Source organism: Neophocaena asiaeorientalis, unplaced genomic scaffold (genome assembly GCF_003031525.2).
Source record: "Neophocaena asiaeorientalis asiaeorientalis breed wild unplaced genomic scaffold, Neophocaena_asiaeorientalis_V1.1 scaffold67, whole genome shotgun sequence".
NCBI lineage: Eukaryota > Metazoa > Chordata > Mammalia > Artiodactyla > Phocoenidae > Neophocaena > Neophocaena asiaeorientalis.
This window is the reverse complement of record NW_020173731.1, coordinates 1,405,326-1,431,155: the sequence shown is the minus strand read 5'-3', so window position 1 is coordinate 1,431,155 and position 25,830 is coordinate 1,405,326. Positions and strand designations below refer to the sequence as shown.

Here is a 25,830-nt window from a genome sequence, read left to right as displayed (position 1 = left end):
GGCATTTTCAGTGGTCAGGGCTAGGATCTCCCAAGTATTGGTTAGATTTTCTAGGGTTACCTCATGGTAGGCAAAGCCTCCCTGTAGAGCTGCCAATTCCTCTGCCAGTCCTATTCCCGCCAATATTAATCTGATGGCCCCCCTAGGATGGTGTTGACTATTACGTATTGTGACTGTGAATGAGACCAAGTGTCCTAATGTACAAGCTTCCTTGTGCCACACATTATTGATATAAGGATAAGCAGTTACATAGGGGCCAAATATTCACTGGCGTGCCCTTGTCTTTGGGCCCTCATTCTAGGGAGTGCTACATAACCAGATATATCCTGAAGGTTCAGTAAGAGATATGGGAATAGAAGAATTTAACAAGGAAGCAGCTATCCGGATCCATGGAAGGGACAAGTTATGAACACAATGTGGAGACGAGGGCCCATTAGTATATTAAAAATCATGACGTCTGGGTGTACTCCATGCCCTCGGCTTAGATGAGATGGTGAAGCAAGAGGATTTCACCCATTGTTGCCATGGAGCCTGGCAATTTCTAGCCCAACTTTTAGTCCATTCCATCCCTATCCAGTAGGCACCTTGATTCTGGTCTTCATTATAAGCACACAGAGTAGAGTTATTTGTGGGAATGCAGTTTTGGTCTGGGTTCCAAAACACTGGTGATATTAGCATCTGGTGGCCAGGGGTTGTTCCAGAGAGGCTCACCATACCCAAGAGAACCATTAGAGGTGTAGTGGCATTGGAAGCATGACTGGTTTTCTGAATAACAGAAGTAGCCATGATTAATGCAAAAGGTATGAAACCCTTTTAAAAGGAGTCTAACATAGGCAAGGTATTGGGCCTGACGGGGATATTGCCCACTGTGCTCGAATTGGTGGAGAGGGGGATTTTCCCTGTGTTTGAATGGATAAAACTCGTTGTATGAACATATTTGTACCTGTAAAGGTTGTTGTAAGCCAGGATTTTTATGGCAGACCTGACAATTAACTAGTTTTTCTCCCTGGGGCACTATTTTAGGTGTTTACTGAAGCATGATTTTCCATTCTCTCTGAACTGCAACCATCATCAGAAGTCCTACTAGGAGTATCATGGCTTTTGACATCATATTACATATTTTTTTTCAGACCCAGCAGGGGCAAATGTTTATCAGGGGGAGGGGGTTCTGAAAAGCAACAGAATAAGTGCATGGTAGTGAGGAACACAAGGAATACTAGGCCTGCCCACCACCATGGCCACATGGAGTCACTTAACTGTTTGTTTTGTTTTGTTTTTTGGGGCTCACTGCACTATTCATTTGTTAATTGAAGTATAGTTGATTTACAATGCGTTAGTTTCAGGTGTATGACAAAGTGGTTCAGTTGCACATATACATGTATCCATTCTTTTTCAGATTCTTTTCCATTATAGGTTATTACAGAGTATTGAGTAGAGTTCCCTGTGCTCTACAGTAGGTCCTTGTCAATTATCTATTTTATATATAGTGGTGTGTATATGTTAATCCCAACCTCCTAATTTATTCCTCCTCCCTTTCCCCTTTGGAAGCCATAAGTTTTTCTATGTCTGTATATAAGTTCATTTGTATCATTTTTTTAGATGCCACATGTATGCAGTCTCATATGATATTTGTCTTTCTCTCTCTGGCTTACTTTGTATGATAATCTCTAGGTTCATTCATGTTGCTGCAAATGGCATTATTTTATTCTTTTTCAAGACTGATTAATATTCCATATATATATATATATATATATGTACACACACACACATATATATACACACACACACACATACCACATCCTTTTTATCCATTCATCTGTCGATGGACATTTAGGTTGCTTCCATGTCTTGACTATTGGAAACAGTGCTGCAATGAACATTGGGGTGCATGAGTCTTTTAGAATTATGGTTTTCTCTGGATATATGTCCAGGAGTGGGATTGGTGAATCATATGGTAGCTCTATTTTTAGTTTTTTAAGGAACCTCCACACTGTTTTCCATAGTGGCTGCACCAATTTACATTCCCACCAACAGTGTAGGAGGGTTCCTTTTTCTCCACACCCTCTCCAGCTTCTATTACTTGTAGATTTGTTGAAGATGGCCATTCGGACTGGTGTGAGGTGATACATCATTGGAGTTTTGGTTTGCGTTACTCTAATAATCAGTGATACTTAGCATCTTTTCATGTGCTTTTTGGCCATCTGTATGTCTTCTTTAGAGAAATGTATATTTAGATCTTCTGCCCAGTTTTTGATTGGGTTGTTCCCATACTGAGCTGTACAAGCTGTCTGTATATTTTGGAGACTAATCCCTTGTTGGTCGCAGCATTTGCAAATATTTTCTCCCATTCTGTAAGTTGTCTTTTCATTTTGTTTGCTTTCTTTGCTGTGGAATAGCTTTTAAGTTTAGCTGGTCCCATTGTTTACTTTTGTTTTTATTTCCATTACTCTAGGAGATGGATCCAAAAAGATATTGCTGTGATTTAAATCAAAATGTGTTCTGCCTATGTTTTCCTCTAGGAGTTTTATATTATCCAGTTTCACATTTAGGTCTTTATTCCATTTTGAGTTTATTTTTGAGTATGGTGTTAGAGAATATTCTAATTTTATTCTTTTACATGTGGCTGTCTAGTATTCCCAGCACCAATTATTGAAGAGACTGTCTTTTCTCCACTGAATATTCTTTCTTACCTCCTTTGTCATAGATTAACTGTAGGTGCATGGGTTTATTTCTGGGCTTTCCATCCTGTTCCATTAATTTATATTTCTGTTTTTGTGCCAATACCATACTGTTTGATGACTGTAGCTTTGTAATATAGTCTAAAGGGAACCTGATTCCTCCAGCTGCTTTTCTGTCTCAAGATTGTTTTGGCTATTTGGGGCCTTTTGTGTTTCCATACAAATTTTATAATTATTTGTTCTAGTTCTGTGATAAATGCCATTGGTAATTTGATAGGAATTGCATTGAATCTGTAGATTATTTTGGGTAGTATAGTCATCTTGACAGGAGTGATCCAATCTGAGAACACAGTATATCTTTTGATTTGTTTGTATCATCTTTGATTTCTTTCATCAGCATCTTATAGTTTTTGGAGTATAGGTTTTTTGCCTCCTTAGATAAGTTTATTCCTAGGTATTTTATTCTTTTTGATGTGATGGTAAATGGGACTGTTTCCTTAATTTCTCTTTCTGATCTTTCATTGTTAGTGTATAGAAATGCAACAGATTTCTGTGTATTAATTTTCTCTCCTGAAATTTTACCAAATTCATTGAAGAGCTCTAGTAGTTTTTTGGTAGTATCTTTGGGATTTTCTATGTATAGTATCATGTCATCTGCAAACAATGGCAGTTTTACTTCTTCTTTTCCAATTTGTATTCCTTTTATTTCTTTTTCTTCTCTGATTGCTGTGGCTAGGATTTCCAAAACTATGTTGAATAAAAGTGGTGAGAGTGGACATCCTTGTCTTGTTCCTGACCTTAGAGGAAATATTTTCAGCTTTTCACCATTGCATACGACGTTAGCTGTGGGTTTGTCATATATGGTCTTTATGTTGAGGTAGATTTCCTCTATGCTCACTTTCTGGAGAGTTTTTTTTTATCATAAGTGGATGCTGAATTTTATCAAAAGCTTTTTCTGCATCATATGGCTTTTATTCTTCAATTTATTAATGTGGTATATCACACTGATTTGCAGATATTAAAAAATCCTTGCATCCCTGGGATAAATCCCACTTGATCATGGTGTATGATTCTTTTAATGTATTGTTGGATTTGGTTTGCTAGTATCATGTTGAGGATTTTTGCATCTGTGTTCATCAGTGATGTTGGCCTGTAATTTTCTTTTTTGTGGTATCTTTGTCTGGTTATCAGGGTGATGATCTCATAGAATGAATTTGGAGATGTTCTTTCCTCTGCAATTTTTTGTAATAGTTTGAGAAGGTTGGGTGTCAACTCTCATCTAATTGTTGATAGAATTCACTTGTGAAGCCATCTGGTCCTGGACTTTTGTTTGTTGGAAGTTTTTATTTTATTTTTTAAAATTATTTTTGTTTATTTATTTGGCTGCATTGGGTCTTTGTTGCTGTGCGCGGGCTTTCTCTAGTTGTGGTGAACGGGGGCTACTCTTCGTTGTGGTGTGTGGGCTGCTCATTGTGGTGGCTTCTCTTGTTGAGGAGCATGGACTCTAGGTGCACAGGCTCAGTAGTTGTGGTGCATGGGCTTAGTTGCTCCATGGCATGTGGGATCTTCCTGGACCAGGGCTTGAACCCATGTCCCCTTCATTGGTAGGCAGATTCTTAACGACTGCACCACTAAGGAAGCCCCAGTTGTTGGAAGTTTTTAAATCACAGTTTCAACTTCAGTACTTGTGATTGGTCTGTTCATATTTCCTATTTCTTCCTAATTCAGTCTTGGGAGATTGTACCTTCCTAAGAATTTGTCCATTTCTTCTAGGTTGTCCATTTTATTGGCATCTAGTTGCTTGTAGTAGTCTCTTATGGTCCTTTGTATTTCTGTGGTGTTGGTTCTAACTTCTCCTTTTTCAATTCTGATTTTACTGATTTAGGCCGTCTCCTTTTTTCTTGATGAGTCTGGCTAAAGTTTTATCAATTTTGTTTATCTTTACAAAGAACCAGATTTTAGTTTCATTGCTCTTTTCTATTGTTTTTTAGTCTCTCTTTCACTTATTTCTGCTCTGATCTTTATGATTTCTTTCCTTCTACTAACTTTGGGTTTAGTTTGTTCTTCTTTCTCTAGTTGATTTAGGTGTAAGGTCAGGTTGTTTGAGATTTTTCTTGTTTCCTGGGGTAAGCTTGTATCACTATAAACCTCCCTCTTAGAACCACTTTTGCTGTGTCCCACAGGATTTTGGATCATTGTCTTATCATTTTCATTCGTCTCTAGGTATTTTTTCATTTCCTGTTGATTTATTCAGTGATCAATTGGTTGTTCAGTAGCACATTGTTTAGCCTCCATGTGTTTGTGTTTTTTGCAATTTTTTCTCTTGTACAGTAAGTCCCCTGTATATGAACCTTCAAGTTGTGAACTTTCTTTTTTTTTTTTTACATCTTTATTGGAGTATAATTGCTTTACAATGGTGTGTTACTTTCTGCTTTATAACAAAGTGAATCAGTTATACATATACATTTATTCCCATATCTCTTCCCTCTTGTGTCTCCCTCCCTCCCACCCTCCCTATCCCACCCCTCCAGGCGGTCACAAAGAACCGAGCTGATATCCCTGTGCTATGTGGCTACTTCCCACTAGCTATCTACCTTACGTTTGGTAGTGTATATATGTCCATGCCTCTCTCTCGCTTTGTAACATCTTACCCTTCCCACACCCCATATCCTCAGGTCCATTCTGTGGGTGTTAAAGTCTCCTACTATGAATGTGTTACTGTCGATTTCCCCTCTTATGGATGTTAGTATTTGCCTTATGTATTGAGGTGCTGTTATGGTGGGTGCATAAATATTTACAATTGTTATATCTTCTTCTTGAATCGATCCCTTGATCATTATGTAGTGTCCTTCTTTATCCCTTTTAATAGTCCTTATTTTAAAGTCTATTTTGTCTGATATGAGAATTGCTACTCCAGCTTTCTTTTGGTTTCCATTTGCATGGAATATCTTTTTCCATCCCCTTACTTTCAGTCTGTATGTGTCTCTAGGTCTGAGGTGGGTCTCTTGTAGACAGTGTATATATGGGTCTCATTTTTGTATCCATTCGGCCAATCTGTGTCTTTTGGTGGGAGCATTTAGTCCATTTACATTTAAGGTAGTTATCAATATGTATGTTCCTATTCCCATTTTCTTAATTGTTTTGGGTTCATTATTGTAGGTCTTTTCCTTCTCTTGTGTTTCTTGCCTAGAGAAGTTCCTTTAGCATTTGTTGTAAAGCTGGTTTGGTGGTGCTGAACTCTCTCAGCTTTTGCTTGTCTGTAAAGGTTTTAACTTCTCCATCAAATCTGAATGAAATCCTTGCTGGGTAGAGTAATCTTGTTTTCAGGTTTTTCTCCTTCATCACTTTAAATATGTTCTGCCAGTCCCTTCTGGCTTGCAGAGTTTCTACTGAAAGATCAGCGGTTAACCTTATGAGGATTCCCTTGTCTGTTATTTGTTGTTTTTCCCTTGCTGATTTTAATATGTTTTCTTTGTATTTAATTTTTGATAGTTTGATTAATATGTGTCTTGGCATATTTCTCGTGAATTTATCCTAATGGGACTCTCTGTGCTTCCTGGAGTTTATTAACTCTTTCCTTTCCCATATTAGGGAAGTTGTCAACTATCATCTCTTCAAATATTTTCTCAGTCCCTTTCTTTTTCTCTTCTTCTTCTGGAACCCCTACAATTTGAATGTTGGTGCGTTTAATATTGTCTCAGAGGTCTCTGAGACTATCCTCAGTTCTTTTCATTCTTTTTTCTTTATTGTGCTCTGCTGTAGTTATTTTCACTATTTTATCTTCCAGGTCACTTATCCGTTCTTCTGCCTCAATTATTCTGCTATTGATCTCATCTAGAGTATTTTTAATTTCATCTATTGTGTTGTTCATCATTGCTTGTTTCATCTTTAGTTCTTCTAGGTCCTTGTTAAATGTTTCTTGCATTTTGTCTATTCTATTTCTAAGATTTTGGATCATCTTTACTATCATTGATCTGAATTCTTTTTCAGGTAGACTGCCTATTTCTTCTTCATTTGTTAGATCTGGTGGGTTTTTATCTTTCTCCTTCAACTGCTGTGTATTTTTCTGTCTTCTTGCTTTGCTTATCTTACTGTTTGGGGTCTCCTTTTTGCACACTACAGGTTCTCAGTTCCTGTTGTTTTTTTGTGTCTGTCCCCAGTGGGTAAGGTTGGTTCAGTGGGTTGTGTAGGCTTCCTGGTGGAGGAGACTAGTGCCTGTATTCTTGTGGATGAGGCTGGATCTTGTCTTTCTGGTGGGCAAGTCCACCTCTGTTGGTGTGTTTTGGGGTGTCTGTGGAGTTATTATGATTTTAGGCAGCCTCTCTGCTAATGGGTGGGGTTGTGTTCCTGTCTTGCTAGTTGTTTGGCATAGGATGTCCAGCACTGTAGCTTGCTGGTCATTGATTGAAGCTGGCTGCTAGTGTTGAGATGGAGATCTCTGGGAGATTTTCGCTGTTTGATATTATGTGGAGCTGGGAGGTCTCTTGTGGACCAGTGTTCTGAAGTTGGCTCTCCCACCTCAGAGGCACAGCACTGACTCCTGGCTGCAGCACCAAGACCCTTTCATCCACACAGCTCAGAATAAAAGGGAGAAAAAGTAGAAAGAAAGAATTAGTAGAAGTAGAAAGAAGAGAAAGAAAGAAAGGAAGGAGGGAGGAAGGAAGAAAGGAGGGAAGGAAGGAGGGAAAGAAGGAAAAAAGAAAGACAAAGTAAAATAAAATAAAGTAAGATAAAATAAAGTTATTAAAATAAAAAATAATTATTAAGAAAGAAAAATTAAAAAAACGAAACGGACGGATAGAACCCTAGCACAAATGGTGGAAGCAAAGCTATTCAGACAAAATCTCACACAGAAGCATTCACATACACACAAAAAGAGGAAAAGGGGAAAAAATCATAAATGTTGCTCTCAAAGTCCACCTCCTCAATTTCGATGATTCGTTGTCTATTCATGTATTCCACAGATGCAGGTACATCAAGTTGATTGTGAAGCTTTAATCCGCTGCTTCTGAGGCTGCTGGGAGAGATTTCCTTTTCTCTTCTTTGTTCTCACAGCTCCCAGGGCTCAGCTTTGGATTTGGCCCCGCCTCTGCATGTGTGTCGCCGGAGGGTGTTTCTTCTTCGCTCAAACAGGACGGGGTTAAAGGAGCAGGTGCTTCGGGGACTCTGGCTCACTCAGGCCACTGGGAGGGAGGGGTACGGAATTCGGGGCGAGCCTGCGGCGGCAGAGACCGGCAGGATGTTGCACCAGCCTGAGGCTCGCCGTGCATTCTTCCGGGGAAGTTTGTCCCTGGATCCCAGGACTCTGGCAGTGGCGGGCTGCACAGGCTCCCCGGAAGGGAGGTGTGGATAGTTACCTGTGCTCTCACACAGGCTTCTTGGTGGCGGCAGCAGCAGCAGCCTTAGCGTCTCATGCCCGTCTCTGGGGTCCGCGCTTTTAGCCGCAGCTCGCGCCCGTCTCTGGAGCTCCTTTAAGCAGCACTCTTAATCCCCTCTCCTCGCGCGCCAGGAAACAAAGAGGGAAGAAAAAGTCTCTTGCCTCTTCGGCAAGTCCAGACTTTTCCCCGGACTCCCTCCCGATTAGTTGTGGTGCACTAGCCCCCTCCAGGCTGTGTTCACCCTGCCAACCTCAGTCCTCTCCCTGCTCTCCAACCGAAGCCCAAGCCTCATCTCCCAGCCCTGCCCGCCCCGGCGGGTGAGCAGACTAGCCTCTCGGGCTGGTGAGTGCCGGTCGGCCCTGATCTTGTGTGCGGGAATCTCTCCGCTTTGCCCTCCGCACCCCTGTTGCTTGCTCTCCTCCGTTGCTCCGAAGCTTTCCCCCTCTGCCACCCGCAGTCTCCGCCCAGGAAGCGGCTTCCTAGTGTGTGCAAACCTTTCCTCCTTCACAGCTCCCTCCCACTGGTGCAGGTCCCATCCCTGTCCTTTTGTCTCTGTTTATTCTTTTTTCTTTTGCCCTACTGATGTACGTGGGGAGTTTCTTACCTTTTCGGATGCCTGAGTTCTTCTGCCAGCGTTCAGTAAGTATTCTGTAGGAGTTGTTCCACGTGTAGATGTATTTCTGGTGTATCTGTGGGGAGGAAGGTGATCTCTGCGTCTCACTCTTCTGCCATCTTCCGGAAGCCTAAGTTGTGAACTTTCAAATATGTGAACATGCATTTGTATGTCCAGTCATGTAAGTTAGTTCACATGTCTGGTGTACATTGTCATGTGCATGCTTCCTCTACAAGTGGTTGTGCTTTTGTGTACTTTACTGTACAGTGCTGTATAGAGTACAGTAGCACAGTATCTTTATTTCAAGCCTGGGATGTCCAGAAGCAATCGTAAAAGCAGTAGTGATGTAACTGGTCCTGCTAAGAAGTGCCAGGAATTGGAGGCCCGGAGAAAGGATGAAGAGAGACAAGAGAAAGAAGTAACTGAAGAGATTCACAATGCAGAAAATGGCAAGGGAATTTTCTTTATTTGAGGAGGCACTGTTAGTTTTTGAGGCACAGGACCCAGATGTAGAACAATACATGAAGGTTGCAGCAGCCATCCAGAATGTAAACCAGGGCTACCATGTCATCTGCGATGAGAAAAAAAGAGCTACCACCCAGACATCACTGGATGGTTTTTTTCAAGAGGGTAAATTGAATCCAGCAAGGAACCAAAACCTGCACCATTGATGTCAGGCTTGAGTGAAATTGCAGCTTGCCCTTTGCTCTCCATCTCCTATTGCTGATGATCCTTCAGCTCTACCATTTCCCACCTCCTCTACTGCCTCCAGTAACTCTTCTTGCCTGTTCACTCGATGCTGGCCCCTGTATGCCATCTGTTGTATTACTGTAGTTTTAAAGGTACTGTAAGATTAAAAGTGTTTTGTTTTTTGTGTTTTTTTATGTATTATTTGTAAGAAAAGTATTATAAACCTGTTACAGTACATTACTATATAGCTGATTGTGTTAGTTGGGTACCTTAGGCTATCTTTGTTGGACTTACGAACAAATTGGACTTGTGGACGTGCTTTTGGAATGGAACTCATTTGCATGTAGGGGACTTACTGTAGTTGATGTCTAATAATAGTGTTGTGGTCGGAAAAGATGCTTGATAAGATATCAACTTTCTTAACTTTACGGAGGTTTGCTTTCTGGCCCAGCATGTGATCTATCCTGGAGAATGTTCCATGTGCACTTGAAAAAAATGTGTATTCTGCTTTTCCATGGAATGCTCTATAAATATCAAGTCCATCTGGTCTAATGTATCATTTAAGGCCTGTGTTTCCTTATTGATTTTCTGTCTGGATGATCTCTCCATTGATGTAAGTGGGGTGTTAAAGTCAGTGTGGTTCAATTAAGAAGAAGCTCAATGGTCAAAGTCATGTGCTGGAATTGTTTACCAAAGTAGGCTGTAAAGTATCCTTTCTAGGGACTAAGGAGTTGAGCAGATATCTTGACTATATTAAACCAGCATTCTCCAAATGTTCAGTGATACATTACAATATGTTGGGGACAAATGTTTGTGATTAAATATTTTGGTAATTGTGGACTTGAACAATTTAAATTTGTTTACTACTGAATTTCTAAGATTATTTAAGTATCAGTACTCATAGTAAATATTTAATAGGAGGACATGATATATAGTGTTTCACAAACTTCTTGATATTGGAACTCAGTTGACTCAAAGTACCTTCCCTGGGCTATTGTTCTGTAGAATATTCTTTGGCAAACATTGATTTAGATAATCACCCTCCTGACTGCCTGGCTGTGGACTAGATGATTTTTCCAGGTTTCTTTGAATAATGTGAGCTAGGTAAACATTCTTCAATCATAGGCCATGATCAGACCTTTGCTAGCTTATTACCTATCACAGGTAGATGAAGTCACATTGTGTGATACAAAACTGTTTAGCTAGGTGAGAAAACTGTCATGAAATGGAGATACTCTTTAACGTGGAGTCATGGGAGGTAGAAGGTATGACATTTTTGTGACTAATTAGCTGTATTGTCTTAAGGAAGTTACATAAGTTATCTGAATCCTAGGATCCTGACATATAAAATGTGAATAATACTATCTCAAGAGCTGTGATGACTAAATTATGATATGTATGACATACACATATATGTATGTGCGTCTATAAACTTTAATACTTCAGCTATAAGGAAACAAATTTTAGGTTTTCAAAAACGTTAAGAAAAAGGATGTGAAAATTTTATTGAGGCAGGTTTTACTGTAACAATGTTATTTTTTTATAAAATAACTTTATAAAAGAGTCCGTCAAGATATTATATAGAAAATACACACGAAGGAAATATATGTACACTTCATAAAAATAGAATACATCCTGCCAATTGCTTCCAGAGTCTGTTACCACCATTTACAGTGTATTGACGTTTAACGTTTATGCTAATTTGAACATACAAGATTTTCAAGAAAAACAAAACTGTCCCACCTGTATTTAAAATAAATTGTTTCCAATTGACAGGAAAATTTAAAAAGTCTAGAACGTAAAAGTTATGGAGATGGGACTTCCCTGGCAGTCCAGTGGTTAGGACTTTGCCTTCCAATGCAGGGGGTGTGGGTTCAGTCCCTGGTTGGGGAGCTAAGATCCCACATGTCTCATGGCCAAAAACCAAGACATAAAACAGAAGCAGTATTGTAACAAATTCAATAAAGACTTAAAAAAAAAGTTATGGCGCTAACTGAATGGAAGGCCATGTCAAAAATGTTAGAGCAAAGATCCATGCCATAAATAATCACTGAGGACAAAAATATTTTTTCCTGTTATCCTAACTGGTTCAGCTGGTTCCATAAAGTCACTGAAAATAATCTCCTCATTTTGGATGTTCAATCAAGGTGAGCATCATTTGGTATCAAAACTTTCTAGAAGCTGTACTATATTTCTACAATGAGTGGTATTTCTTTCCTAAGTGAACATAAGTATGTAAGTCCTATTATAAAGTATTAATACATAAAAAAAGCATCTTCATAAGTTACTCGGTAAGCTTTGATCAAAACACATAGCAACCAGTTTTATTATTCTAAAAATGGTTAAATGCTCAAATCCACTTGGCTTTTTTTTTCTTTTTTTTACAGGAAATTATCTTAGCTACTATGTTACTATAACACATCACTGATGGGTCCTGTTAGATGTTCAGAATAATCTTTGCGAAGTATCTGCTCCAGTGTAATAAATAAAGAAAATACTAAGGGACTTTTCTAGACCTTACCAAAAGATATGACCATGGTGGGATCATGAAAATACCTCAGCAGTACCAAGGAAGGCACACAAAAGAGCATAGCACCATTTTCAAGTTGCCAAGATTGCAACTGCTCAGGAGACAGTAATCTGGAAGAGAACTTGATTCCCATGATATATGCAGTTTAATTATGTGGATTAGGCTTTGGAGAGCTGCTTAGTATGGATAGGCAGACACAGCTATATAAACTATGAATGTGGTCTGATAGTCAATGGTCCCGTTGGCACTGTAGGATAAGGCTTGAACCCTCATGCGGTAGGTCTCTGGTTCTCGTAGAGGTCGTGTTGTGTACACCACTCCTTTAAGGTTTTCATCCCTTAAGGCAAAAGGAACAGTCTGTTCCTCATCTATCATGAGGAAAGTTGTCCTGGGATGCATCACTCCATCCTGTGTGTATGCAACCAGCCGGATCAAATCCTGATTGGCGTCTATTCCAAATGGGAGGGAGACAAGTTTGTATTCCAAGGCATACGGGCTCAAGGCACATTCCAGATCATTGGGTGGACAGTTCTTGAGGCAGAACCTGAGGACCACAAACACATGAAATGTATACAGTTATCTTGGCTTGGAAGCAGGAGAAAGCATGATGCAGGTGATCGTGATCCATGACAACTTTTGGGCATTAAAGGCAGGAGACAGTCTGACTGCAAAGCACTAAGGCTCACCCCATGTTCTGTGTCATTAACGGAAACCAGATGCCAGATGGTGAGGAGACTGTGCTGGTCTGGAGTCATATATCTCTTCCTCAGCTCTATTAAAATCAGAAGCTTTTGAACCATTGAAAAAAGTATGAGTACCACAAGATTGCCTTTAAAATGAAGTCAGTTTTGGAAAGAGAAGCATCTGCACATATATTGGAAACAAGGACTTCTTAAAGAGAAGAATGTAAATGATTTAAAAATTTTAACATCTACCCTAAGACTACTTGAAAGCGGAAATAGAATATCTTGATATTTGGTTTACTTTTCTAAAAATAATAAAAGGTCAATTAGGACTCCTGAAAAAAAACTTCCTTCTGTATTTGCCTTCCACATGATTTTAGATTAAAAATACTATATTTTCTTTTTCCAGGGCCCACAGTGGTTGTTTTTGAGTCATCATGACTTTTAAATTGTCTGCCAGAAATCACTGGTAATAAAGAGTAAAACTAAAAAAAAAAAGTACAAAGGATAATGTTCTGAAGATAGGGATTCTTCAGTCATAGTATTTTTAAAAGTATCCTAAGTCTGCACTTTTAATTTTTTCCCTTTCCTTCCTATTACCCTCAGACAGATTACAAATAGGTTTTTGATGGATCCTGGCCAGTCCACACTTGAACATGTTACAGTAACATGGTAGTCACCGCTGAGAGGAAAACGAAGTGTGAGATCCAACCAGCATTTGGTTTCAGAACCACCTTATTAGTGGATCCTATTCATTATGGCTATTATCTCATTTTCCAAGCACCCCACTAACTTGGTACCTAAACAGAATACAACATTTCTGTAAGGGGAGGGAGAAAATAGAAGAGTGGTTTATTCAGGACCCAGAAAAGACAGTGTTTCAGACAGCAGGATACGTAAGCAAGATGAGATGTAAATGGACAGACCACTGACTCATCTTTGCTCTCCTCCACGCTCTCATGGAGTCATGTTGACTCATCACCATAACAGCCATGATACTTCTTGGAGCGCTCTAACGTCTGAGAGCCCTGAAAACCCTGAGGCAACACCAACGGAAATGAGACAATTTCAAAGAAAAGCAGGCTCTATCACCCTATAAAATGTTTCCTGATGAGGCAGAATTATAGATGTTGCTTGGTGGATTACATGCTGGGGAGACATGCTCCAAGAAACCCTGCAGCTCAAAGTGATGGTTTCAGCTGCAGTGGCTGCTGCAGGATGAGCTCATTTTTTGCCAGTTCACTGAAGAAGGAACACATCGTAACTCTCTATCCCCTGGGGGGCTATTGACTTCCTGTGAGTGAAACATGACTGCAGACAGGGGTTGTTGGTCAAGGAGAGAGAGGAAGAAGGATTTTCAAAAGCATGTCCGGGAAGAGAAGGCAAGACATACCCTGACACAGGATCCCGTTGGTAGTCAGGTGGACAGGGCGTCTGGATGCACTGGTAACTTCCTCTCATATTGAAGCACATGCGATTCGGTCCACAGTGTACATTCTGCTCCAGACACTCATCAACATCTACAATAGCACAAGGAACATGCACCATCAGCAACTTGGGTCACAACACACCATCAGGGCAGGCATTGTGGATACTGGACTGGAACGTTGAGCGCTAGCTTTCTCCTTGCCATGAATGAACTTGGTAGCTGCACTTAAGCTTCTTCACCCACCAAGTGGGGATCCTGATTCCTGGTGTGCTATTTCCCAGACTCCTCTAAGTTTTTTTTTCTTTTAACATCTTTATTGGAGTATAATTGCTTTACAATGGTGTGTTAGTTTCTGCTTTAAGACAATATGAATCAGTTATATATATACATATGTTATGTTCCCATATCTCTTCCCTCTTGCGTCTCCCTCCCTCCGACCCTCCCTAACCCACCCCTCCAGGTGGTCACAAAGAACCGAGCTGATCTCCCTGTGCTATGCGGCTGCTTCTGACTAGCTATCTACCTTACGTTTTGTAGTATCATAAATGGGTGTTGAATTTTGTCAAAAGCTTTTTCTGCATCTATTGAGATGATTACATGGTTTTTATTCTTCAATTTGTTAATATGGTGTATCACATTGATTGATTTACGTATATTGAAGAATCCTTGCATCCCTGGGATTAATCCCGCTTGATCATGGTGTATGATCCGTTTAATGTGCTGTTGGATTCTGTTTGCTAGTATTTTGTTGAGGATTTTTGCATCTATGTTTATCAGTGATATTGGTCTGTAATTTTCTTGTTTTGTAGTATCTTTGTCTGGTTTTGGTATCAGGGTGATGGTGGCCTCATTGAATGAGTTTGGAAGTGTTCCTTCCTCTGCAAGTTTTTGGAACAGCTTCAGAAGGATAGGTGTTAACTCTTTTCTAAATGTTTGATAGAACTTGCCTGTGAAGCCATCTGGTCCTGGGCTTTTGTTAGTTTGAAATATTTTAATCAGTTTCACTTTCAGTACTTGTGATTATTCTGTTCATATTTCCTATTTCTTCCTGATTCAGTCTTGGGAGATTGTACCTTCCTAAGAATTTGTCCATTTTTTTCTAGGCTGTCCATGTTATTGGCATATAGTTGCTTTTAGTATGGTCCTTTGTATTTCTGTAGTTTCAGTTGTAACACCTCCTTGTTCGTTTCTGATTTTATTGATTTGGGCCCTCTCACTTTTTTTCTTGATGAGTCTGAAGGTTTATCAATTTTGTTTATCTTTTCAAAGAACTGGCTTTTATTTTCACTTTAATACTTTCAATTATTTTTATTTTATTAAAAAAAACTTTATTGGAGTATAATTGATTTATAATGTTATGTTAGTTTCAGGTGTATAGCACAGTAATTCAGTTATACATATACATAGGTTCATTCTTTTTTAAAGAACCAGATTTTAGTTTTACTGATATTTTCTACTGTTTTCTCTTCATCTCTATTTCATTTATTTTTACTCTGATCTTTATGATTTCTTTACTTCTACTAACTTTGGGTTTTGTTTATTCTTCTTTCTATAATTGCTTTAGGTGTAAGGTTAGGTTGTTTGAGACTTTTCTTATTTCCTGAGGTAAGCTTGTACAGCTATAAACTTCTCTCTTAGAACTGCTTTTTCTGTGTCCCATAGGCTTTGGATTGTCATGTTTTTGTTTTCATTTGTCTCTAGGTATTTTTTGATTTCCTCTACTTTCTTCAGTGATCTGTTTGTTTAGTAGCATACTGTTTAGCCTCCATGTGTTTGTGTTTTTTGCAGTTTCTTTCTTGTAGCTGATTCCTAATCTCATAGCATTGTGGTCAGAAAAGATTCTTGATTATGATTTCAATTTTCTTAAATTTACTGAAGCTTCCTTTGTGGCCCAGAATGTGATCAGTCCTGGAGTATGTTCCATTTGAACTTGAATGTGTATTCTGCTGTTTTTGGATGGAATGCTCTATAACCATCAATTAAGTCCATCTGGTCTAATGTGTCACTTAAGTGCTGTGTTTCCTTACTGATTTTCTGTCTGGATGATCTGTCCATTGATATAAATGGGGTGTTAAAGTCCCCCACTATTACTATGCTACTGTCAATTTCTCCTTATATGTCCGTTAATAACTCCCTCACATATTATGGTGCTCCTATGTTGGGTGCATATATTGGGTTGGCCAATAAGTTCGTTCGGGTTTTTCTGTAACATCTTAAGGAAAAACCTGAAAGAACTTTTGGTCAACCCAATATAGTTACAATTGTTATCTCTTCTTAGATTGATTCCTTGATCATTATGTGGTGTTCTTGTCTCTTTTAGCAGTCTTTATTTTAAAGTCTCTTTTGTCTCATATGAGTATTGCTACTGCAGCTTTCTTTTGATTTCCATTTGCATGGAATACCTTTTTCCATTCCCTCACTTTCAGTCTGTATGTGTCCCTATATCTGAAGTGGTCTCTTGTAGACTATATATATACCAGTCTTGTTTTTCTATCAATTCATCCATTTGTAAACATGTCTTTTGGTTAGAGCATTTAATCCATTTACATTTAAGGTAATTATTTATATGTATGTTCTTACTGCCATTTTGTTAATCCTTTTGGATTTGTTTTGTAGGTGTTTTTTCTTCCCTTCCTCTTTTGTTCTCTTCTCGTGATTTGATGACTATCTTTAGAATTGTATTTGGATTCCATTTTTTTTTGTTTGTGTGTGTGTATATCTATTATAGATTTTTGGTTTGCATTTGCCATTAGGTTTTCATATAGCTGTCTATATATATACATGATTGTTTTAAGTTGCTGATCTCTTAATTTCAAGTGCACTTCAAGTATCCTGCATTTTTACTGTCTTCTCACGATTACTGGGTTAGATATCATATTTGAACGTGGATGATTTCCTACCTTTACTGTAGGTTTGCCTTTACCAGTGAGCTTTCCCATTTTGTAATCTTCTTGTTTCTAGTTGTGATCTTTTCTTTTTCACCTAGAGACGTTCCCTAAGCATTCGTTGTAAAGCTGGTTTCGTGGTACTGAATTCTTTTGGCTTTTGCTTGTCTGTAAAGCTTTTGATTTCTCCATCAAAATCTGAATGAGAGCCTTGCTGGGTAGAGAATCCTAGGTTGTGGGGTTTTCCCTTTCATCAGCTTATTTATATTGTACCACTCTCTTCTGGCCAGATTTTCTGCTGAAAAATCAGCTGATAACATACAAGAGAAGCCCCATGAGGTTATTTGTTGCTTTTCCCTTGTTGCTTTTAATATTTTCTCTTTGTCAGTTTGATTACTATGTGCCTTGGCATATTCCTCCTTTGGTTGATCCTATATGGTACTCTCTCCACTTCCTGGACATGGGTTACTGCTTCCTTTTCCATGTTAGGCAATTTTTGGCTATTATCTCTTTATATCTCCTCAGGCCCTTTCCCCCTCTCTCCTCCTTCTGGGACCTCTACTATGTGAATGTTGGTATGTTTGATGTTGTCCCAGAGGTCTCTTAAACTATCCTCATTTCTTTTCATTTTTTTCTTTATTCTGTTATGTGGCAGTAATTTCCACCACTCTGTCTTCCAGCTCACTAATCCATTATCTGCCTCACTTATTCTGCTACTGATTCCTTCTAGTGTGTTTTGCACTTCAGTTATTGTATTCAACTCTGTTTGGTTGTTCTTTATATTTTCTAACTCTTAGTTAAAAAGTTCTTGTAACTTCTTGCTCTGTGCATCCATTGTTTTTCTGAGTTCTTGGATCATCTTTATGATCACTACTCTGAACTCTTTCTCAGGTACATTGTCTATCTCCACGTCACTTAGTTGTTCTTCTGGGGTTTTATCTTGTTCCTTGGTCTGGAACATACTCCCCTCTCCCTCGTTTTGTCTAGATTTCTATTTGTATTTTTATGTATGTGGAAGGTTAGTTATGTTTCTTGACCTTGGAGAAGTGGCTCCCTGTACGGGATGTCCTATGTGTCCCAGAAGTACACTCCCTTCTTGTCACCAAGGGCCAAGGACCAGCTAGTCCTGGGGTAGGTTCTTATCTGTGTCTGTGGACTCAGTTCTGCAGGCTGCCAGACTGTAGTTTTCTTGCTTCTGGTGGGTGAAGCTGGGTCTTGACCCTCTGGTGGGTAGGGCCATGTCAAAGGGCATGTCTAGAGGTGGCTGTGGGCTAAGGAAGTCCTTATGCAGCCTGTCTGCTGATGTGTGGGGCTGTGTTCCTGCCCTGTTGCTTGTTTGGCCTGAGGTGTCCAGCATTGGGGCCTACAGGCTGTTGGGTGGGGCCAGATCATGGTACCAAGATGGCAGCCTCTAGGGGAGCTCATGCTAATAAATAATCCCCCGTACCTCTGCCAGTGGTGTCCTTGTCCCCACAGTGAGCCACCTCCTCAGGAAATCCTCCAGGACCAGCAGGTAGGTCTGGCCCAGGCTTCTAATGAAGTCACTGCTTTTGCCCTGGGTCATGGTGTACACAAGACCTTCTATGCACCCTCCAAGAGTGGGTCTCTGTTTCCCCTACTCCTGTGGAGCTCCTGGACTCAAGCCCTGCTGGCCTTCAACATCAAGTGCTCTGGGGGCTCCTTCTCCCAATGCCAGAACCCCAGGCTGGGAGCTTGACATGGGGTTCAGAACTCACTCCTGTGGGAGAACTTCTGTGATATAACTGTTCTCCAGTTTGTGGGTTGCCCACCTGGGGGTCATAGGGTTTGATTATAGCGAGTGAGCCCCTTGTACCGTCTTGTTGGGTTTCTTCTTCTTTTTTTTTTTTTTAACATCTTTTTTGGAGTATAATTGCTTTACAATGGTGTGTTAGTTTCTGCCTTGTAACAAAGTGAATCAGTTATACATATACACATGTTCCATTTCTCTTCCCTCCTGCATCTCCCTCCCTCCCACCCTCCCTATCCCACCCCTCTAGGCGGTCACAAACCACCTAACTGATCTCCCTGTGCTATGTGGCTGCTTCCTACTAGCTATCCACTTTATGCTTGGTAGTGTATATATGTCCATGCCTCTCTCTCACCTCGTCACAACCTACTCCTCCCCCTCCCCATATCCTCAAGTCCATGCTCTAGTAGGTCTGTGTCTTTATTCCTGTCTTACCCCTAGGTTCTTCATGACCTTTTTTTTTCTTAGATTCCATATGTGTTAGCATACGGTATTTGTTTTTCTCTTTCTGACTTACTTCACTCTGTATGACAGACTCTAGGTCCATCCACCTCACCACAAATAACTCAATTTTGTTTCTTTTTCTGGCTGAGTAATATTCCATTGTATATATGTGCCACATCTTCTTTATCCATTCATCTGTTGATGGACACTTAGGTTGCTTCCTTGTCCTGGCTATTGTAAATAGTGCTGCAATGAACATTGTGGTACATGTTTCTTTTTGAATTATGGTTTTCTCAGGGTATATGCCCAGTAGTGGGATTGCTGGGTCGTATGGTAGTTCTATTTGTAATGTCTTTGGATGTAGACTATCTTTTTTGGTAAGTTCCAGTCTTTTTTTAAATCAGTGGTTGTTGAGTAGTTAGTTGTGATTTTGTTGTGCTTTTGAGAGGATGTGAGCTCAAGATCCATCTACTCCACCATCTTGTCCAGAAATGCCATTTGCATTTCTGTGTCAAAAATGATCATTTTTAGATTTGGTTCCAAATACCATTTCTTAAGGAAATGACATACAATGTAATTAGTTTCTTTAAACTTAACAGTAGTCTGTACAAAGTCAAAAGATATTAAGCTAGAATGATATGGAGTAAATCACTTACTTGACTTTTTAGTTACTTAGATGTGCTGATAATGACATAATGTGCTTTCTATTACTCGTTTTATATTAGGACTAGTTTTCCTCCAGGAATGGAACAGAGTGAAACATGTTTTATTTCAGTTAAATCTTGCCTTTTGTCTCTGTAAACCAATTTCTAATTATGATTTTATCTGCCAGTAGTGCTCCATCTCCTTGACAAAATGAGATTGTCTCAGAATGAAGTGAAAAGCCCTTTAGGAAAATGTGAAAGAAATTCAATTAACCTTATCTTCTTTTCTCTCCATAAAAAAATTCCCTGCCCATCCATACTCCAAATTTCATTTTAGCTTTAATTTTTAGAGTGAACTCATGCAGAAACGTGGAGGCCAGTGGGCTGCTAGGGTCCATGCAAATGGTGATTGGAGGCCAGAATCTGGACACACGTCCAAGCATAATAAGAAGAGCTACCTTATCACAGATTTTCATTGGCTGAAAATAAATCTATCAGAGATATGAGGATCTAATATACAAAGTGTTTGTCTCTAGCTCCATAATAATGTACACTTCCTATAGAAGAGCTTTCATAAAGTATTTGAGCTTTGGGGAAGGTAGCCCTCCTTTGTCTTCTGTCTACTGCTATCTCCTCAGGAGTAAGTATCCTGTAGGCATTCACTCTAGTCACTTTGTTCATTCATTTTACTCATTGGTCTTAAAAAAAGAAGCTAGAAAAGATGGAGAAATCAGACTGTCTTCTGTTAACTGACAGTGTGGTGATGTCTGGTTTTTATAAAATATTATTAGAAAATTATTATGATAAAAATTAAAGTATAGGGATTTCATAACATAAATATTATTGCTACAAGAAAAGAATACCAAGATGAGCTGAAAAACTTTCACAATAATAGCTTTAGAACATATGAATGCATTTAACCAAGTGCTCTGGATACATTAAAAAAGTAGTTTAGGATAAGCATACTTGAAACATTTGTCTTATAGAGGGTGTAGAGTAATTCAGATTCTTGACAAACATTATGAATTGCTTCTTAAAAACTTGGATAGATTAGAACACTCATTTCGAATGCAATGCCAACATGTAGTGTTCTTACAGTTTTAGAATTAGATTAATGGTGCTTAAAATTAGCATATGGATTTTTTAGTTTCTCCTCTCTGCTTCTGGGGCAAATTATAATTGGTCATGTTTTTTGTTTTTCATTTTGCAGTCTGGTGACTTCCACTTTAGACTAGTTTTTGTCCTCATTCAATGTCAAATTCATTTTAATATCCCTTTTATTACTGACGTTTCTATCACTAATGTATAAAGATTCAAAAATTTATCTGTGAATGAAAAGTAGCATTTTGTTCCTCATAAATACCTCAAACACTTTCTAAAGCTATAAAGACTCCAAGTTATTCTTTAGAGTAATGACTTCCTTAAAGGTCATAATTGTGGTCTCTGATGTCTTTTCTTAGACAACTTTTTAAAAAATTAATTAATTATTGGCTGCATTGGGTCTTCGTTGCTGCGTGCAGGCTTTCTCTAGTTGCGGCGAATGGTGGCTACTCTTCATTGTGGTGCATGGGCTTCTCATTGCAGTGGCTTCTCTTGTCACAGAACACGGGCTCTAGGCACGCGGGCTTTAGTAGGTGTGGCACGTGGGCTCAGCAGCTGTGGCTCTCGGGCTCTAGAGCGCAGGCTCAGTAGTTGTGGCACACGGGCTTAGTTGCTCCATAGCATGTCGTATCCTCCTGGACCAGGAATCGAACCCATATCCCCTGCATTGGCAGGCAGATTCTTAACCACTGTGCCATCAGGGAAGTCCCTCATGTCTGTTTTTAAAACCACAAAAATATGTAACTCATTTAAATTGCAAACATTTTAAATGACACCTGTTTCTGATTTGTGCACATTATTTTCCACTCTCGAGTACAAGTGAAAGCTGAAAAATGTTTTGAACTGAAGGAGTGACAAGGGCAACGAACTAAAAAACAAACTGGAATAATTTACAGGAGAAAAAATCCTCTAATGAGAATATGACATAATATAACCCTTAAAAATCTGGCTAAAGGGGCTTCCCTGGTGGCGCAGTGGTTAGGAATCCACCTGCCAATGCAGGGGACATGGGTTCGAGCCCCAGTCCGGGAAGATCCCACATGCTGCGGAGCAAATAAGCCCGTGTGCCACAACTACTGAGCCCATGTGCCACAACTACTGAGCCCATGTGCCACAACTACTGAAGCCCACATGCCAAGAGCCCATGCTCCATAACAAGAGAAGCCGCTGCAATGAGAAGCCCGTGCACCACAATGAAGAGTAGCCCCCGCTCGCCACAACTAGAGAAAGCCCACGCGTGGCAACAAAGATCCAATGCAGCCAAAAATAAATAAATAAAATAAATAAATAAATATAAAAAAATCTAGCTAAGGCGTTTGCAGTCTGGCTGGTTATTCCAATGCTTAGTATCTACCCGCTTCCTTCCTTGGCGCCTGGTGCACCTGCTGGGAGTGTAACGTTAGCGTTGTGCACTGCCACCTCTTCAGGAGGGTTCTCGGGTTGAAGAGCTGGAGAAGTTATAAAACATGGACAATGTAAGTGCTCTCATCTCTGTCTGCTCCCACAATACAATGACCCTGGTGTTCACAGCATCACAGGAGAGACAAAGGACCATTCCTGACGTTGTGAGATCTGTGATCAAGTCCTACCCTTGCCCTTGATGGTTCTAGGACATTGAGACTCACATAACCACTCTGGGAATTAGTTTTATCATCTGTAGAATGGGTACAAATTATTGTTCTTGAAAAAACTATACTGCTGATTAAAATGAGATAATAGTTGTTTTGGAAAAACATAAAACTATAATGTACATATGTTCTTCCAGTATTTCAAAACTTAGTAAGATGTTCCTCAAAGGGTAAGTTCTTCATAAATGTTTCAGTGATGGATGGGAGTAAAGGTTATTATTGAGTTCATTTTCCTTCTCCAGCCCACAGGATCAGTGGGGGCTCTCAGGGAGTGTGATGGGTGAATGGGTTGAGTAAGCGTTTGGAAGCTCATGGTAACTCAGGTGAAGCCATTGTGCATCCTGGTCTTGGCTTCTGGAACACATTTCCATGAGCTGCATCCTAGCAAGTCTTTTGTGAAGGGAAGTCTTTTATACATGACAGAAACTAATAAAATTCAGAGGCTTATTAAGACCTATATAATATTCTTAGATTTTGTCCGTGGAATTGAGGTGGTTTCTTAGAAGATTTTAACTATTTATACAAGTTCATATTCTTTTGATCAAGGACACGTTACAACATACTAAACCTCATCAATACACAATGCTCCTTTCACATTTCTGTTTAACAATTTTGCTATTGAGATTGATTTTTTCTACCATCACTACACATTATCTAAAACAGTTATAACACCTACAGCCTTGTATGTTGATTATGCACTTATTTGCATGTCTGTCTCCACTAGACTCTAAGATCATAAAGGGAAGAGAGTGTACATTATTCATCTGTTTTAACCTCCTGCATCCTGCAACTCTGTCACATGATTGTTACTCATCATTTGACTCAAAGAATGAGTGGATTAATCAATTACCCACTGATCACTAAGACAAAGTATAAAATAATACCTAATACTGAGGTACATTTACTGAGCACTCTTCTCATTTCTCCTTTCTTCTTAGCTGAACTGTGAAAACATGTTTCAAGAGGTCTATTTCCATTTAGTTTTAAATATATATGATATGAAGTGGCTTAGGCATTCTTGCTCCTTCTAGTAAGACCATACCAAAAGTGTTTCCCAACTCTTCCTTTGCTTAATTGCTTTCTCCTGCTTGCAAATGCAAGGATTATAGATAAGTCTGACCCATGGGAATGTGAGAGGAGAGGAAGCAACTAGAAGAAAAATTATTCAAAAAAAGAGACATTTCTCACACTATATTCATTTTACGTTAAGTTGTAGCAATAAATGTCCCAATGTTTTCTCACCTTGACATGTCTTTCCATTGAGCATGAGTTGATAGCCAGGCGGGCAGATACACTGATAGCTCCCAAAGGTATTTTTACACTCATGCTGGCAGGTGTCTCTATTTTCACACTCATCAATATCTGTGCAGAAAAAAAGCAGTGTGTATAACCATGCAAAACAAAGGCAGAAACTGTGGCAGAATCAACTATAAACAAGTTGTTGACATAAAACAGAAAACTTGATTTTATACTTGTGCTTAAAAATGTTCAAAGCTCTTTCATATCAGTATATTTTTAATGGAGTACAATATAAACTGTCCTGTATTATAAAATATGAACATCTCTTCTGTGTATAAGCATATATGAGCTGAAGCCCCAAACTGGCCAACTGCAATATTAGTTAAGTAATTAAGATTGGAATGACAGATGAAACAGACCTGTACAGGATCCTAAACCACCAAGGTACTAAACTCTTGACAACACAGTAGAATTTACCTAAAAAATAAAGTTTCTATTGAGATTAATTGGGAAAAGAAATACTCATTTCTTTTTTGTTTAAAGTTTAGTGGCCTCTCTCTCTCCAACAGCCATCCTATAGCTTTCCCATATGCAGATATCATTAAGTGGAGGCGGTTTTATCTTTGTGATAGGAATATTCATCCAACTTCATACAACTGTAAAGTACTAATGGCAACTAGATATACATATAGTTGCTATATTACTTTGGGCCAGCCACTTAACTTCTCAGGATCTCAGTTGATTCTTCTGCCAACAGGAGTCACTGATACAATCTCCCTACTTCACAGGCTTGTTGGAAGGTTCAAACACGTAATATATGAAAAACATTTTATAAATTATAAAGAGCTAAGCTACCTGCTATTACTAAACAAAGTCAAGAAAACAGCAATAAAAAGAGTGGGAATAGATAGTAAAAAAAATTAATTGATATTTGCTTTCAGAATCAGGGATGGGATTTGAGAGGCCTCAGATTTCTTGTCTCAGTTGTGTTTTGCCTAATATTAAAATGTGCCAACCAGTGTTAGAAGGAAGAGAATGTGGTATGAAATGGAAGCAGGAGTGCTCAGGGCTGGAAGTAAAGGGAAGACAAAGTGAAACCCTGGAGATGGCTCAGCAAAAGGACCTGTTCATTGTGCATACGCTCAGATGATAATTCAATGACTCAAAATCTGTTAATGACAAACGCTCATCCAATATTTGTCATTGTTTTTGCCCCAGTTTGGTTAACCAAAGCACTCACTGGAGAACTTTTGATATATTTTTACTTTTTCCCTTTATAATCGGCTTTAACCTAAGATAACAACAGAAATGTAAATGACATTGAACTCCAAGTAGTAGACATCACACTTTCCAGAGTATGAATTTTAAAGTGGCCCCAAGTGTGATTTTGGTGTTCAGAAGCAATGCAACGTTTGTTTTCCCTATTAAGCTTTGGAATCAATTCCCTAAAAAGCTAAATCTTAGCCCAAGTCTAACAAAATTCCATGGTGTTAATCTGAATCCTTTGTAAACTGTCTATCCTAGATGGTTAATTAAAGGCATTTGGTGTTTACTGCAGGTTGCTTATTACATAATTCCAAAGCTGTCTGCAATCTTAGTGTAAATTTCTTTATTAGTACCAACGCCAGAAAATACTCACCATATGTTAAGAAATATTTCTAAATGTCTTAGTCTATTTATTGCCCCCAAATAAAACTTAAATATCCAGTCATAGACTAGTTATAGAAATTTACTTTAGAGTCTCCAAGATTGGTCCTCACTCTGAAATAGTAGCTGCCTCACATAGTAGATGGTTTTGGGAAGGTAATTCATATAAACATATTAGTGTAATATAAACACAAAGGCACAGAAAACATTCATAAGACTCTACTGTGATGAAACTACAGGGCACAGATTGTGATAAAGAAATGGAGAACTGGTTATTAATCAGGGACTCTTTCTTCAAATGGCTTGGACCTTCAGATGATCTAGAAATCAACTAGATGGTATATGGTGTGGGAAATACCGTTTCACTCATTTATCAGAGCATAAACAAGGATTTTTGGAGCAGGAGAGTAAAGGTAGAAGAGAAGAGTTGTCTAAGATGAAGGCAGAGAATGGAATGTTAATAGGATATGAAA

At 39.1% G+C, this 25,830-nt stretch overlaps 1 protein-coding gene across 1 annotated transcript in view; it reads right to left on the bottom strand.

Annotated features, from left to right (window-relative positions):
* Positions 1–11,281: 11,281 nt before the first annotated feature.
* HMCN1 (hemicentin 1) overlaps positions 11,282–25,830 on the bottom strand; it is a 503,492-nt gene continuing 488,943 nt past the window's right edge. Inside the window, exons 105-107 of the mRNA XM_024751100.1 lie at positions 23,714–23,833; positions 13,966–14,092; positions 11,282–12,433 (exon numbers count right to left, since the gene is read on the bottom strand). Of these exons, the coding sequence (XP_024606868.1) occupies positions 12,067–12,433; positions 13,966–14,092; positions 23,714–23,833 (614 nt within the window). The 3' untranslated portion in view covers positions 11,282–12,066. The remainder of the gene's footprint in view (positions 12,434–13,965; positions 14,093–23,713; positions 23,834–25,830) is intronic.